Source organism: Lissotriton vulgaris, chromosome 9, assembly GCF_964263255.1.
Source record: "Lissotriton vulgaris chromosome 9, aLisVul1.2, whole genome shotgun sequence".
Taxonomy (NCBI): domain Eukaryota; kingdom Metazoa; phylum Chordata; class Amphibia; order Caudata; family Salamandridae; genus Lissotriton; species Lissotriton vulgaris.
Window position 1 is genome coordinate 761762503 of NC_141697.1, and position 15712 is coordinate 761778214.

The window sequence follows — 15712 nt, forward strand, 5'->3', positions numbered from 1 at the left end:
GTAGCTTGTCTCCTTTCTGGTGAAGAATTGGCTTGGTAGTTTAGTCTGCCCTGTTCCCATGATGCACTGGGCCAGGGACAGACTGATTTGCATATAGCCAGGTTCTGAGCTGGGATGGGGCAGTGAGATAAATAACGGTGATGGACCAAGCCCTGATCTTTGGACTGGGTAAGAGTGGTCTGTTTAACTCAGACACTCTGTTCATCACCACCCCCTTTTCTAAATCGTTTTTGGCCACTATAGGTGTGGCAGGGTATACTCAGACATGAGTCCCTTTCTCACTGCTCCATCAGGATTCAAGCAAGCCGGGCCGAAGAAGGCTGAAATGCCAGAAACCGGTCCCCGGTAGCTTGTCTCCTTTCTGGTGAAGAATTGGCTTGGTAGTTTAGTCTGCCCTGTTCCCATGATGCACTGGGCCAGGGACAGACTGATTTGCATATAGCCAGGTTCTGAGCTGGGATGGGGCAGTGAGATAAATAACGGTGATGGATCAAGCCCTGATCTTTGGACTGGGTAAGAGTGGCCTGTTTAACTCAGACACTCTGTTCATCACCACCCCCTTTTCTAAATCGTTTTTGGCCACTATAGGTGTGGCAGGGTATACTCAGACATGAGTCCCTTTCTCACTGCTCCATCAGGATTCAAGCAAGCCGGGCCGAAGAAGGCTGAAATGTCAGAAACCGGTCCCCGGTAGCTTGTCTCCTTTCTGGTGAAGAATTGGCTTGGTAGTTTAGTCTGCCCTGTTCCCATGATGCACTGGGCCAGGGACAGACTGATTTGCATATAGCCAGGTTCTGAGCTGGGATGGGGCAGTGAGATAAATAACGGTGATGGATCAAGCCCTGATCTTTGGACTGGGTAAGAGTGGTCTGTTTAACTCAGACACTCTGTTCATCACCACCCCCTTTTCTAAATCGTTTTTGGCCACTATAGGTGTGGCAGGGTATACTCAGACATGAGTCCCTTTCTCACTGCTCCATCAGGATTCAAGCAAGCCGGGCCGAAGAAGGCTGAAATGCCAGAAACCGGTCCCCGGTAGCTTGTCTCCTTTCTGGTGAAGAATTGGCTTGATAGTTTAGTCTGCCCTGTTCCCATGATGCACTGGGCCAGGGACAGACTGATTTGCATATAGCCAGGTTCTGAGCTGGGATGGGGCAGTGAGATAAATAACGGTGATGGATCAAGCCCTGATCTTTGGACTGGGTAAGAGTGGTCTGTTTAACTCAGACACTCTGTTCATCACCACCCCCTTTTCTAAATCGTTTTTGGCCACTATAGGTGTGGCAGGGTATACTCAGACATGAGTCCCTTTCTCACTGCTCCATCAGGATTCAAGCAAGCCGGGCCGAAGAAGGCTGAAATGCCAGAAACCGGTCCCCGGTAGCTTGTCTCCTTTCTGGTGAAGAATTGGCTTGGTAGTTTAGTCTGCCCTGTTCCCATGATGCACTGGGCCAGGGACAGACTGATTTGCATATAGCCAGGTTCTGAGCTGGGATGGGGCAGTGAGATAAATAACGGTGATGGATCAAGCCCTGATCTTTGGACTGGGTAAGAGTGGTCTGTTTAACTCAGACACTCTGTTCATCACCACCCCCTTTTCTAAATCGTTTTTGGCCACTATAGGTGTGGCAGGGTATACTCAGACATGAGTCCCTTTATCACTGCTCCATCAGGATTCAAGCAAGCCGGGCCGAAGAAGGCTGAAATGCCAGAAACCGGTCCCCGGTAGCTTGTCTCCTTTCTGGTGAAGAATTGGCTTGGTAGTTTAGTCTGCCCTGTTCCCATGATGCACTGGGCCAGGGACAGAGTGATTTGCATATAGCCAGGTTCTGAGCTGGGATGGTGCAGTGAGATAAATAACGGTGATGGATCAAGCCCTGATCTTTGGACTGGGTAAGAGTGGTCTGTTTAACTCAGACACTCTGTTCATCACCACCCTCTTTTCTAAATCGTTTTTGGCCACTATAGGTGTGGCAGGGTATACTCAGACATGAGTCCCTTTCTCACTGCTCCATCAGGATTCAAGCAAGCCGGGCCGAAGAAGGCTGAAATGCCAGAAACCGGTCCCCGGTAGCTTGTCTCCTTTCTGGTGAAGAATTGGCTTGGTAGTTTAGTCTGCCCTGTTCCCATGATGCACTGGGCCAGGGACAGACTGATTTGCATATAGCCAGGTTCTGAGCTGGGATGGGGCAGTGAGATAAATAACGGTGATGGATCAAGCCCTGATCTTTGGACTGGGTAAGAGTGGTCTGTTTAACTCAGACACTCTGTTCCTCACCACCCCCTTTTCTAAATCGTTTTTGGCCACTATAGGTGTGGCAGGGTATACTCGGACATGAGTCCCTTTCTCATTGCTCCATCAGGATTCAAGCAAGCCGGGCCGAAGAAGGCTGAAATGCCAGAAACCGGTCCCCGGTAGCTTGTCTCCTTTCTGGTGAAGAATTGGCTTGGTAGTTTAGTCTGCCCTGTTCCCATGATGCACTGGGCCAGGGACAGACTGATTTGCATATAGCCAGGTTCTGAGCTGGGATGGGGCAGTGAGATAAATAACGGTGATGGATCAAGCCCTGATCTTTGGACTGGGTAAGAGTGGTCTGTTTAACTCAGACACTCTGTTCATCACCACCCCCTTTTCTAAATCGTTTTTGGCCACTATAGGTGTGGCAGGGTATACTCAGACATGAGTCCCTTTCTCACTGCTCCATCAGGATTCAAGCAAGCCGGGCCGAAGAAGGCTGAAATGCCAGAAACCGGTCCCCGGTAGCTTGTCTCCTTTCTGGTGAAGAATTGGCTTGGTAGTTTAGTCTGCCCTGTTCCCATGATGCACTGGGCCAGGGACAGACTGATTTGCATATAGCCAGGTTCTGAGCTGGGATGGGGCAGTGAGATAAATAACGGTGATGGATCAAGCCCTGATCTTTGGACTGGGTAAGAGTGGTCTGTTTAACTCAGACACTCTGTTCATCACCACCCCCTTTTCTAAATCGTTTTTGGCCACTATAGGTGTGGCAGGGTATACTCAGACATGAGTCCCTTTCTCACTGCTCCATCAGGATTCAAGCAAGCCGGGCCGAAGAAGGCTGAAATGCCAGAAACCGGTCCCCGGTAGCTTGTCTCCTTTCTGGTGAAGAATTGGCTTGGTAGTTTAGTCTGCCCTGTTCCCATGATGCACTGGGCCAGGGACAGACTGATTTGCATATAGCCAGGTTCTGAGCTGGGATGGGGCAGTGAGATAAATAACGGTGATGGATCAAGCCCTGATCTTTGGACTGGGTAAGAGTGGTCTGTTTAACTCAGACACTCTGTTCATCACCACCCCCTTTTCTAAATCGTTTTTGGCCACTATAGGTGTGGCAGGGTATACTCAGACATGAGTCCCTTTCTCACTGCTCCATCAGGATTCAAGCAAGCCGGGCCAAAGAAGGCTGAAATGCCAGAAACCGGTCCCCGGTAGCTTGTCTCCTTTCTGGTGAAGAATTGGCTTGGTAGTTTAGTCTGCCCTGTTCCCATGATGCACTGGGCCAGGGACAGACTGATTTGCATATAGCCAGGTTCTGAGCTGGGATGGGGCAGTGAGATAAATAACGGTGATGGATCAAGCCCTGATCTTTGGACTGGGTAAGAGTGGTCTGTTTAACTCAGACACTCTGTTCATCACCACCCCCTTTTCTAAATCGTTTTTGGCCACTATAGGTGTGGCAGGGTATACTCAGACATGAGTCCCTTTCTCACTGCTCCATCAGGATTCAAGCAAGCCGGGCCGAAGAAGGCTGAAATGCCAGAAACCGGTCCCCGGTAGCTTGTCTCCTTTCTGGTGAAGAATTGGCTTGGTAGTTTAGTCTGCCCTGTTCCCATGATGCACTGGGCCAGGGACAGACTGATTTGCATATAGCCAGGTTCTGAGCTGGGATGGGGCAGTGAGATAAAGAACGGTGATGGATCAAGCCCTGATCTTTGGACTGGGTAAGAGTGGTCTGTTTAACTCAGACACTCTGTTCATCACCACCCCCTTTTCTAAATCGTTTTTGGCCACTATAGGTGTGGCAGGGTATACTCAGACATGAGTCCCTTTCTCACTGCTCCATCAGGATTCAAGCAAGCCGGGCCGAAGAAGGCTGAAATGCCAGAAACCGGTCCCCGGTAGCTTGTCTCCTTTCTGGTGAAGAATTGGCTTGGTAGTTTAGTCTGCCCTGTTCCCATGATGCACTGGGCCAGGGACAGACTGATTTGCATATAGCCAGGTTCTGAGCTGGGATGGGGCAGTGAGATAAATAACGGTGATGGATCAAGCCCTGATCTTTGGACTGGGTAAGAGTGGTCTGTTTAACTCACACTCTGTTCATCACCACCCCCTTTTCTAAATCGGTGTACATGTGTCTGCTGGCGGAGGCTATCCCGGCCCTACTACCCGTCCTGGATGATTTTGGTATAGTGTCCGGACTGCTGCAAAATCAATAGCGTTCCCGCTGGCCGGTTTGACAGGGCTCGAAGTGGCGCACTCCCACTGATAGCTCCAAAGTGGAAGAGTGACCATTTTTGTTATTTGGGAAACACAGATAGCCCACTCCCCCGAAGCCCAATATGCCCTGAACATAGGGAGAATCCTCGACAGCTTAAGGGAGTCCATACTATTTTGGAACCAGTTGCCGCTGTCTGTAATGGGGCAGGTAGCACTGGCAAAGATGGCCCTGCTTCCTAGATGTTTATACACCCTCCAGAACTCATTCTGCTGCATCCCGAACAACATCTTCACCACTCTAGATAGCCTACGGGTCCTGCTAGTCTAGGCGGGCAAGCGGAGCAAAGTTAAGCTTGACCTGCTCAATCTGGACATGGATCAGGGTGGCCTGGGGCTCCCGGCCTTGCGTCTATATTACATTGCAGGGCTCCTCCAATATGCAGCACAGTGGTGTGCGGTGGGCTTGAACACTGAAACAAGACTGCTGGCCGGTTGGTGTTCGGAAGCAGAACTCCCTAAGTATCTGTTTATGGGAGTCAAAACCCCCTCAAACTGCCCATTCATAGGGAAACAAGTAGCCTGGGCATGGACAGTGACCCTGGTACTGCGAAAAGCCCCCTATGCATGCGCGCTTCCACTGGAATGGCTTCCGGGATATCGTCTGATAGAATCCGTAATGGATGTGGCCAGCTGGAGTGCAGGAGGCTGCACCATGGCTGGAGATCTTTGCCTCAACGACTCCTTCCTATCCTTCGAGGATGCCACTCCAATATGCAAAGATAACCTGCCCGTTTCGGGAAATATGGACTACATTTCGAGTGGAGCCGGAGGAATCAAGCACAGTGTGCATGATCTTGGATCCAGTCTCTTTCTGAGGATTGATATCCAGGCTGTACAAGGCCCTAAAAATGGACTGTAAACTGGACATGACCCCGACACGGCGGAGGTGGGAGAAAGACCCGCCCACGCCCTTTACGGACGGGGAATGGAAACGCGCTGTGGCACTGGTTCAGGAAATGACGAGCAATGCCTGGTTCAAGCTTACGCAGGTCAATTATCTACACCACACTTACCTGACACCTGCATGCCTGGCGAGATGGCCGAAAAATCAGGAATTGTGAGCAATCCACACAAATGTCCCAGCAACTCTCAATAAACAACTTGCGCCACAATATCTCGCTCATCCTGACCCTCCTGTTGCAGCCATGGAGCGATGAGGGTCCCGAAACACAACGTCCAACCCTCGATCCTCGGACAGATGGAGGGGAGGAGCCAGCTCCATCATGGCTGCTTGGAGCTTATTCTGCCTGGAAGCCTCGCGCTCAACAACCTAGCGCGGTGCTTCATTCCCCACATAACCAACTGAAAGGGCCAATTCCCGACATCGGATGATTGTGAGCGTCTTCCGCTGTGGCGGCCTTCGCACCCAGCTGCTGCATTGCCGTGTTATCGGCTTTGTTATCCCCAGGTGATCGTTCCTCAAGATGGCGCTTGGTGACTGAGCGGGCAAACTCTGGAGCGGGCCCCCGGGAAACCACTCTGGAACGCTTGGCAATCGAGCCTCTACCGCCAAGACGATAATCCTACATCCGGACCCCTTGGCCTGAATCCTCTGGGCGCTGCGCCCGCCCCTACTGCGCGCTGTTCATCAAAATCCCTGACACCAAGGCTGTGCTCGGGCCCCCATTTAATCTGTGAACTTGCCACTGATATTGGAGACCAAGCACTTTGGTGGATGGAGCTACCTCAATTGATACAGAGGAGATGGTCTATGGACCTCCCCCTCAACCGTCACCTACCCCCCTGGACATTGGACAGTCAATTTCCTTCAGCCTCCCGCCGTATCTCACTCCTCGTTCCCTTTTTACCATTACTCTCCTTACCTTCCCTTGCGCCATTAATCTAGTCTTATATGCTAGTTAAATGTGTCGAACAACCAATGTAACTCGTATCTGATTTAACCTAGAGACCTAGCCATCTGACTGATGCCTGATGGAGCTACCCTGTGAGCTAAAGGGGAGACTGGCTGTGATTCTCTCCTCGAACGTCACCTACCCAGTCGACCATTGATCAGATTTTCCCTTTGTTTCTTCATACCGTCTACCTCCTCTTCCTCTCCCTTATCAATCCCCCTTTGCCCCTATCCACTCTATTTCTCTCCCCTTCAGTGTCGCATATATTTATCTATACCCTCTTACCCTTCTTAGATCCTTTTACTTCGTCTTCTATTCTCTTGAAATGTTTTCGTAGTATTTGATGTAATCATGTAACTGATGTCATTTTGTTATTTATGTTGAACCTTATGTATAGCACTCCTCTCACCCTCCCCCCCCCCCCCCCCCACCCCGTCCGCTGTGCAGGTCCCCTCCCACCGCCTAACTGTCCCTTATCGGCCTCCATGATTGTGCCCCTTGCCAAAGCATTCCCTCTCCCCTTATTGGGGAGGGTTCCAGCATTATTGCCTCTGAGTCTCAGTGTTCCCTCTGAGAGAGTCCACTGTGTTAGGGATCTCGCACATAACGGAAATAGGCCTTAATTGGCCTCCTTGAATGTGCCCCTTGCCAAAGCACTCCCTCTCCCATTGTGGAGGAAGGATCCTAGCATTCCTGTCCTGGAATCTCAGATACCCCTCTGTGAGAGTCCAGAGTGGTAAGGGATTCTTCACTTAGCGGAGGTCTGGGATAGTTCCCTTTATCTCTGTATGGCACCCCTTGCCAAAGCACTCCCTCTCCCCTTTTTGGGGAAGAATCCAATATGTAGGCCTTGGAGTCTCAGAGACCCCTCTTAGAGAGTCCAGTGCGTAAAGGGAACTTCTCGCAGCAGAGATGGGGAAATGATACCACTTCCTCTGGGATCACTACTTACTGGACTTTGGACACAGCTTTGACTCGTCTACAGTTTGTGTCCCCGTCACCTTCCCCCTCTTTCCATGCTGTGTCTCTCACCCTCCCCTCCTCTTTCCCTCCTTCACTCTCTGTCTACTTCCCCTGCTCCTACCCCCCTCCCCTGAATCTCTCCCCTTGCCTGTTTTTTCCCTTACATATATGTCTTTATTGTCTATCTCGGCCTTACATGTAACTATGTTGCCATGCTCTAACAACTGTGTAACCTTTATAACGATGTAACCTGCAACTATGGTCTGATACTCATGTAAAGCGCTCTGATACCTGCTGGTCTAGCCAGCGCTATATAAAACCTTTTAAATAAAATAAATAAATAAAACTTGCGCCTACGTGCTCAAGATACAGCTTCTCCCCGGCTCATTTTATTCATGTAACCTGTGACTGCCCCAGGCTCTGCCCCTACTGGAGTGCTGGACACTCTGCGTAGAGCAACAAAGATCTCAATTGAAACCTGCATTAAGCGATTCCTCTTGGGAGTACTTGCGACCCCCAAGGCCTCATCTCGCATGCAACATAAATTTGCTATGCTTGGGCTAGTACTGGCCAAAGGTGGCATAGCTATTCATTGGAAGGCGACACTGGGTTGATAGCAACACTTTGTTTAAAATGTTGGTTTTCTTACAAAATTCTACCTGTTCCGGTAAGCTGGGAAGATTGTGATTTTAGCACTGCAAGTCCTTTGTTGTTGCCATTTGCAGGGGAAAAACCAGATGCTTTCCTTTGCAGCACTTACCCCAAAAATCCCAAATTTAGCTGCATTTTGGCTAATTTCTCTGTACCCTTCAGGGGAATTCACAAACTCTGGGTACCTTTGGAATCCCCAGGATGTTGGAAAAAACAGAAGCAAATTTGTCTTAGATAACTTATGTGGACAAAATGTTATGTGGGCCTAAGTGTAAAGTACCCGAAAAAAAGGCTTAGCACAGGGGGGAAAGAGTCTATCAGCGAAGGGGTTAAGGCTTGGCAAGTGGTTTTAAATGGCAAGTAGGAATGGCAGTAAACTGCACACACAGGCCTTGCAATGGCAGGCCTCAGACAGGTTTGAAAGGCTACTTGTGCTACAGGCCCACTAGTAGCCTTTAGATTGCCGTCCCTGGGTATATGGTGTACCACTTGACAAGTGACTTACAAGTGAACTAAATAGGTCAATTGAGTATATCCCAATGTCTCCATATTTAGGAGATAAACACATTCACTTTAGCACTGGTCAGCAGAGCTAAAGTGCTCAGTCATATCCTAGAAATAAAACAAAAAGCAACAACAGGAGGTAAGCAGGCAAAACATTTGGGGGAAGACCTCCCTAAGGATGACAGGTCTAACACAGAGTCTCCACCACAAGTAGCTTTACCGTATGTAAGTAACTTGTTTTTCTGTTCTTTAAGGAATTATATTGTTGCTTTGTTTTTTTCATTAGGAGTTGCCGAACGTCAATAATTTGTTTTCCTAAGATAGCAATTTTTAATAGTGCTAGAATATTTTTTGCCTCAGTGACTTAAAATGTGGTAACACCTAGACAATAATGTCGCAGAATATATTGCATTATTTGTTTTTAATTATCCATAGTGCATTTTGCATTGCTACATAATTTCGTTAACGCTGCCACATAATTTAGTCCTTTCGCTGTTGCTCAATTCCAGTGCACCTGGACATAAGTGAGAGGCAGCGTCTGTTGGGTGCGTGTTATATATGAGAAGTCACAGTTAAATTCACCGATAGATTTGACCTGTCTTTTTTCTTTAGATCCAGCATTCCTTTTAACCAATGGAAGGCTGCCTATGTGGGCCAAGAAGCAGGTATGAAGACTGCAGTGTTTTATGAAAATGCTTTCTTTAGAAGTGATGCTTTGCTTTATTCTTAAATTTAGTTGAAACAGTTTTTTGCCTTTCCCTTTAACAGTAATTGTAGCACACATGACAGATAGTTGGTAATTCTTGATTAGATCTCACGTATACATCTTGAACTTTGACTCACAATATTTAAAAATGTTAAAAGAACAAGCTCATTTAAATATCACTAAAAGTAGCTAGTATCTAGCTATTTTGCTGATGTTTAAATGAAGTATGAAAATAATGAATGATATTAAAAGGCACTGTCCACTATATCTTTATCTCATGCATTCCGTTGATATATATGTGGAGAAGTGTGGCTCAATGGTTAGTGCGGCAGACCCTGATGCAGAGGTCTGGCCCGAGACCAGGGTTCAGTTCCAGCCTCGGCGGGTCTTGGGCTCAATTTCCTCGGACCTGATAATTCTCGCCTTGGTGCCTATTCTAATCATGGGTCCCACTCTGCAACTCTGAGCAATAGCTTGCTTAATCTCCACAACGGCCCCAACAGCGCTGGGATGCCTGGCTTCACCTTGGGGGTGCTCAGGAGTGGACATTTCACAGGGTAAAGCCAGGAAGGGTTCCACAGGGGTATGCGTACAGCGCCAGGAAACCCTGGTTGGAGTATAAGTACGCGTTACAAGTACAAGTACAAGTTCATTCATTCATGTAGGTCTGGCTTTGCAAGTATTTTCGCAATATTTATGAAAAGTGTTGTTGAGGAAAAATACTTACAAGGGCGTTCTCCGATGCTCTTAACCTGCTGCCTTCACTGAAGAGGTTCTTGTATTTTACAGGGTCTGTTTCGTTAATAATTACCTCCATGCTTTCTGCCTTCTCGAAGTGCTCAGGCTTCCTAAAACGGATTTTCGTAGTAAAAAAATCATAACATATTATATGGCTATCTTTTTCCTTCTTTTTTTATTCCTTTTCATTTAATAAGTGCATTTTGTAATTGCAATGTTTTCTCTGTGTTTCTACTGGCTTTCAGTAAGATGGGGTTTGCCTTTTATTGTGCCGCAAAATCCTACCTCATCTAGCATCATTGTGGCGTTCATCATATTGTACCATCCTCGGTCACCTTCCAACCACTATCAAAGTGAAATTAAAAAGAAAATCAGGCACAAATGTAACTTCTCAGTTCCATGTATCTGCTTTGGTGGGTATACGAGCCAAAATCAACATTCAGTTCTTTTGCGGGATTTAACAACCCTTACTTGCCCACGAGCCTTTTTGGGATTGGTATCCAAATGTAACTTTACATTTCCCCCAAAATCAGGCCGGCGCTGTTTCGGTATAACAAGCTTTTACATTGCAATGGTCTCGGCATTGTTAACCCCTTAAGTGCTGCTGACGGCCAATGGTCGTCAGCAGCGCTACCTCCCCAGTGCTGCGCACAACCATTGAACGTTCATTCAGCACTAGTTCTAATGGACAGCGCAGCACTGGGGAGGAATGTGTAATAGCAGCTATGAGGTTAAAGTTAGATATTATTGACATTGCTCATGACATTATTTTTATTTATGTTTTTGTTTTTAAAACATATAAATAAATGGCATTGTCATTTACAATGCCAATAGCTAAATCTCTCACAAATGCTAGACCTATTGCATTTGCACCCACACAGAGTCCCACACTAACACAGAGCCCCACACACACAGAGAGCCCCCCCCCACACACACACACACACACACATAGAGCCATGCACACAAAGAGAGCCCCCCCACACACACACACAGAGACACACACAGCGACACACACGCACAGCCACACACAGAGAGAGCCACACACAGAGCCCCCCACACACACACAGAGCCCCCCACACACACACAGCCCCCCACACACACACAGAGCCCCACACACACACAGAGCCCCACACACACACAGAGCCCCACACACACAGAGCCCCCCAACACACACACATCCCCACACACACAGCCCCACACACACCCAGAGCCCCCCACACACACACAGAGAGCCCCCCACACACACAGAGCCCCCCCCACACACACACAGAGCCCCCCCACACACACACACAGAGTCCCCCACACACACACCGAGCCCCCCCCCCACACACACAGAACCCCCCCCCACACACACACACACATAGAGCCCCACACACACACATAGAGCCCCACACACACACAGAGAGCCCCACACACACAGAGAGCCCCACACACACAGAGAGCCCCACACACAGAGAGCCCCACACACAGAGAGCCCCACACACAGAGAGCCCCACACACACAGAGAGCCCCACACACACAGAGAGCCCCACACACACAGAGAGCCCCACACACACAGAGAGCCCCACACACACAGAGAGCCCCACACACACAGAGAGCCCCACACACACAGAGAGCCCCACACACACAGAGAGCCCCACACACACAGAGAGCCCCACACACACAGCGAGCCCCACACACACAGAGAGCCCCACACACAGACACAGAGCCCTGACACACAGACAGCCCCCCACACACACACACAGACACAGAGAGCCCCACACACACACACACAGACACAGAGAGCCCCACACACAGACACAGAGCCCCCCACACACACAGAGCCCCCCCACACACAGAGCCCCCCACACACACAGAGCCCCCCACACACACAGAGCCCCCCACACACACAGAGCCCCCCACACACACAGAGCCCCCCACACACACAGAGCCCCCCCCACACACACAGAGCCCCCCACACACACAGAGCCCCCCCCCCACACACACAGATCCCCACACACACACACAGACCCCCCCCACACACAAAGAGCCCAACACACACACACAAAGAGCCCAACACACACACACACAGAGCCCCCCACACAGAGCCCCCCCCACACACACAGAGCCACACACACACACAACCAGCCTCCCACACACACACACACAGCCCCACACACACACACACACAGCCCCCCACACACACACAGAGCCCACCCCCTCACACACAGAGCCCCACACACACATGGAGCCGCCCACACACACACACACACACACATGGAGCCGCCCACACACACACACACATGGAGCCCCCCCGCACACACACAGAGCCCCCCCACACACACACAGAGCCCCCCACACACGCAGAGCCCCCCACACACACAGAGCCCCCCACACACACAGAGCCCCCCACACACACAGAGCCCCCCACACACACAGAGCCTCCCCCCACACACACACAGAGCCCCCCCCCCCACACACACACACACAGAGGGCCCCCCCACACACACAGCGAGCCCCCCCACACACACAGCCACACACACACACAGAGCCACACACACACACACACACACACAGAGCCACACACACACACACACACACACACACACACACACACACAGAGCCACACATAGGGAACAGAGGCCAGAAAAAACGATCACAACGAGGGAACAGGGGGCAGGAAAGCAAGCACAATGAGGGAACAGGGGGCAGGAAAGCAAGCACAACGAGGGAACAGGGGGCAGAAAAACGAAGAAAAAACACCGCACAGCGGCTTCCTGCTCCACGTGCAGCCCTTGGAGATGCGTATTCATCCAAGTTTCAACTCGTATGCGTAGAAGGCAGTGGATAGGTCGAGTCTGTACACACATGAGGTCGAGTCTCCCAGTGGCGTCCCTCTACAGCCGCAGTCTAGGATCACTACTCGCTGGGTAGCATCATTGCGATCTTCCGATTCCTGCAATTCCTCTTGCTGCCATTTTGGCATCAGGCAGCGAGCTTTCAGTCTGTCCCCACAAGCCGCTTCCAGGCCGTCACTTCTGCCGCCAATGAGACCATCGGGCTCCGGGGTGCTTCTGAAAGCTGAAACTGGCATCCAGGAGCAGCTGGGTAAAGACGGCACTGCGGAGCTTCGCAAGTAAGCTACTGCCCGTGCGTCATCTTGGGAGTAATTTTTCACTGCATAACACAACGTCACAACGTCACCATTTCGGCAAGTTATCTGGCGTTAGATATACTAACAATGAGAGTGCTGTCGTGTTGGGTATACTGACTGTGAGAGTGGTCTGGTATTAGATATAACGACTGCAAGATAGAGAGTGTGAGGTGGTGGGTATACTGAATGTGAGAGTGCTGCAGTGTTGCATATACTGACTGTGAGAGTGCTGGGGTATTAGTTATGCTGACTGTGAGAGTGGGTGTGCTGTGGTGTTAGATATGACTGCAAGCCTGAGAGAGTGCTGTAGTGTTGGGTATACTGACTGTAAGAGTGGTGTGGTGTTAGGTATACTGACTGTGAGAGTGCTGGGGTGTTGGTTATACTGTGAGAGTGACATTGCTGCGGTGTTTGGTATACTGACAGTGAGTGTGCTATGGTGTTGGGTATACTGACTGTGAGAGTGAAAGTTCTCTGGTGTTAGATATACTGACTGTGAGAGTGCTGATGTGTTGGGTATACTGACTGTGAGAATTAGAGTGCTGTGGTATCTGAAAGAGACACGTATGGATAGATTCCTTACCTTAGAATATCCCCAGTCGTGAGACTGGATCCGGAAATTTTGGCGTAGCAATACCCCTGCGCGTCGGTAGGCGTCGTCCTCGGCTCCGCGTGTCCGTCGTCGGAGTACTTAGACGCCGCCCATGCGCGCTGACGTCAGTTCTTCTTTTTTCCGCGCCAGCTAGCGCAGATCCGGAGATGCTCTACCCCTAGTCATTTTTTGACTAAACTTTTTGATCTTTTTGATCATTTCTTTCTTCGAGTCTTCAACTCTATCGGTGCCGGTAGGGATGCCGGGGTTCATATCCCTGTTCGAAGTGCGACTGACTGATGTTGGTTACGGACCCCCATCGCTGGTGCCTGAAGTGTTTAGGCCTCGACCACGACGACCGCACCTGCTCCGACTGCCGGGCCCTGACGTCTAAAGCTAGGCGGGAGCGGTCCCGCAAGCGACTCGAGCTCCGGCAGTCGGCCCCGCGCCGTTACAGGTCCCGGTCCTGGTCCCACGGGAGGTCGAGGGACCGGTCGCGGGGTCAGTCATCGCAGTTCCGGGAGTGGACATCGGTCGTCAGGATCCAAGTCCTCAGGTAAGCGGCATGAGAGGTTGGAGAGACGTCATCGTTCCTCCGACCCACCCCGATGCTCGCACGATGCGGCCGGGGGTTCGGGCGACACCGCCTACGCGGCTCCGAGGGAGTCGCAAGCGCCTCCGCCTGCCCCACACCTTCGGGTCCCTGGGCACGGTGCGACTCCGGAGGAGATAGAGCGGTACCTCATGGCCATGAGGTCCCTCCCTCCTCAGTCGGGTTCCGTGGCGCCTCCGGGCCCAACAGTCCTGGCTGGAGGCCCTAGCGGGTCGGACGCTTTGGCCCCGACGCCGTCGGGTGCTTCGGCCCCGACGCCGCCGGCGACTTCGGTCCCGGCGCCACAGGAGCTCACCGGATCCGCTTCCGGATCCGGGTCGTCACCGGTCGACCTCACGACCTCACCGGCGCCGGCCCCACGGGTGTCGCCCCCGGCGCCCACTGTGGACACTGTCCCCAATGTTCCCTTCGGTCCGACTCTGGCGCCGGAACGGCGCCGCTGGGCGCCGCTTCCGACGGCCTTTGGAGATTTTTATTTCCATGAGGGGGCCCCGTCTGTTAATCCTGTTTTACAGGAAACGGGTGACGAGGGAGATTGGGGGGGGGTCTGAGGACCCACTGGCACTGGAGTGCCAGTCTCAACAGGACTGGACATATGAGCTTGGGGAGGCCAGTGGTGTTGACACTTCGCCCGACACTGGATTTTTCTCCCCTCCGACCGTGGCTTCGGAGGAGGGGTCTACTTATAGTGTAGTGTTGATGAGGGCGGCCAAGGCCTTAAGCCTTGAGCTCCCCGTTGCGGCCGTGAGGACTAACCTCCTCACTGAGGTCCTCAAACCGCAGACAAGCTCCAGCGAGCCTCTGCTGCCTTTCAATGAGGCCTTATTTGACGTTCTTGTGGGCACTTGGTCCAAGCCCGCCACTGGTCCGCCTTCGGATAGGAACGAGGCCAGACGCTACCGCCCGGCCCCGGGCGACCCTTGCTTTTTGTCCACACATGCCATCCCCGAGAGTCTGGTTATCCAGGCCTCCACTTCCCAGTCCGCATTCCCGTCGGCTGAGCCCGATCGGTAATCCAAGAGATATGAGCAGTTCGGGAAGAAGGTGTTCTCGTCCCTGAGCTTAGGGCTGCGGTCTGTCAATACCGCCCGTCTCTTGGGCCGCGACACCCACACCCTGTGGGACGCGGTCGCGGACGTGCTGCCACAATGTCCGGAGGAGGTCTGGGCTAAACTCGCCCAAACCCTTGTGGAGGGTCGAGATGCAGCGCGATATTCCATCCGATGTGGGCGGATACCACAGACTCACTACGCAGGGCGATGGCAACGACGGTGGCGGTTCGACGCCACGCCTGGTTGAGGTCCGCCGACTTTTCGGCCGATGTCTAGGCCACACTTCTGGACATGCCGTTTGATGGCCGTCGCCTCTTTGGCGACAAGGCAGACCATGCGCTTGAGCGTTTTAAGGACTCCAGGGCTACAGCCAAGTCCTTGGGCCTCT

General features: G+C 51.5%; 1 protein-coding gene across 1 annotated transcript in view; it reads left to right on the forward strand.

Moving 5' to 3' along the window:
• The window catches only part of LOC147692216 (WD repeat-containing protein 62-like), an 846473-nt gene that overhangs the window by 348775 nt on the left and 481986 nt on the right, over nucleotides 1–15712 (forward strand). Inside the window, exon 21 of the mRNA XM_086938490.1 lies at nucleotides 9103–9155. Coding sequence (XP_086794616.1) covers nucleotides 9103–9155 — 53 coding nt within the window. The remainder of the gene's footprint in view (nucleotides 1–9102; nucleotides 9156–15712) is intronic.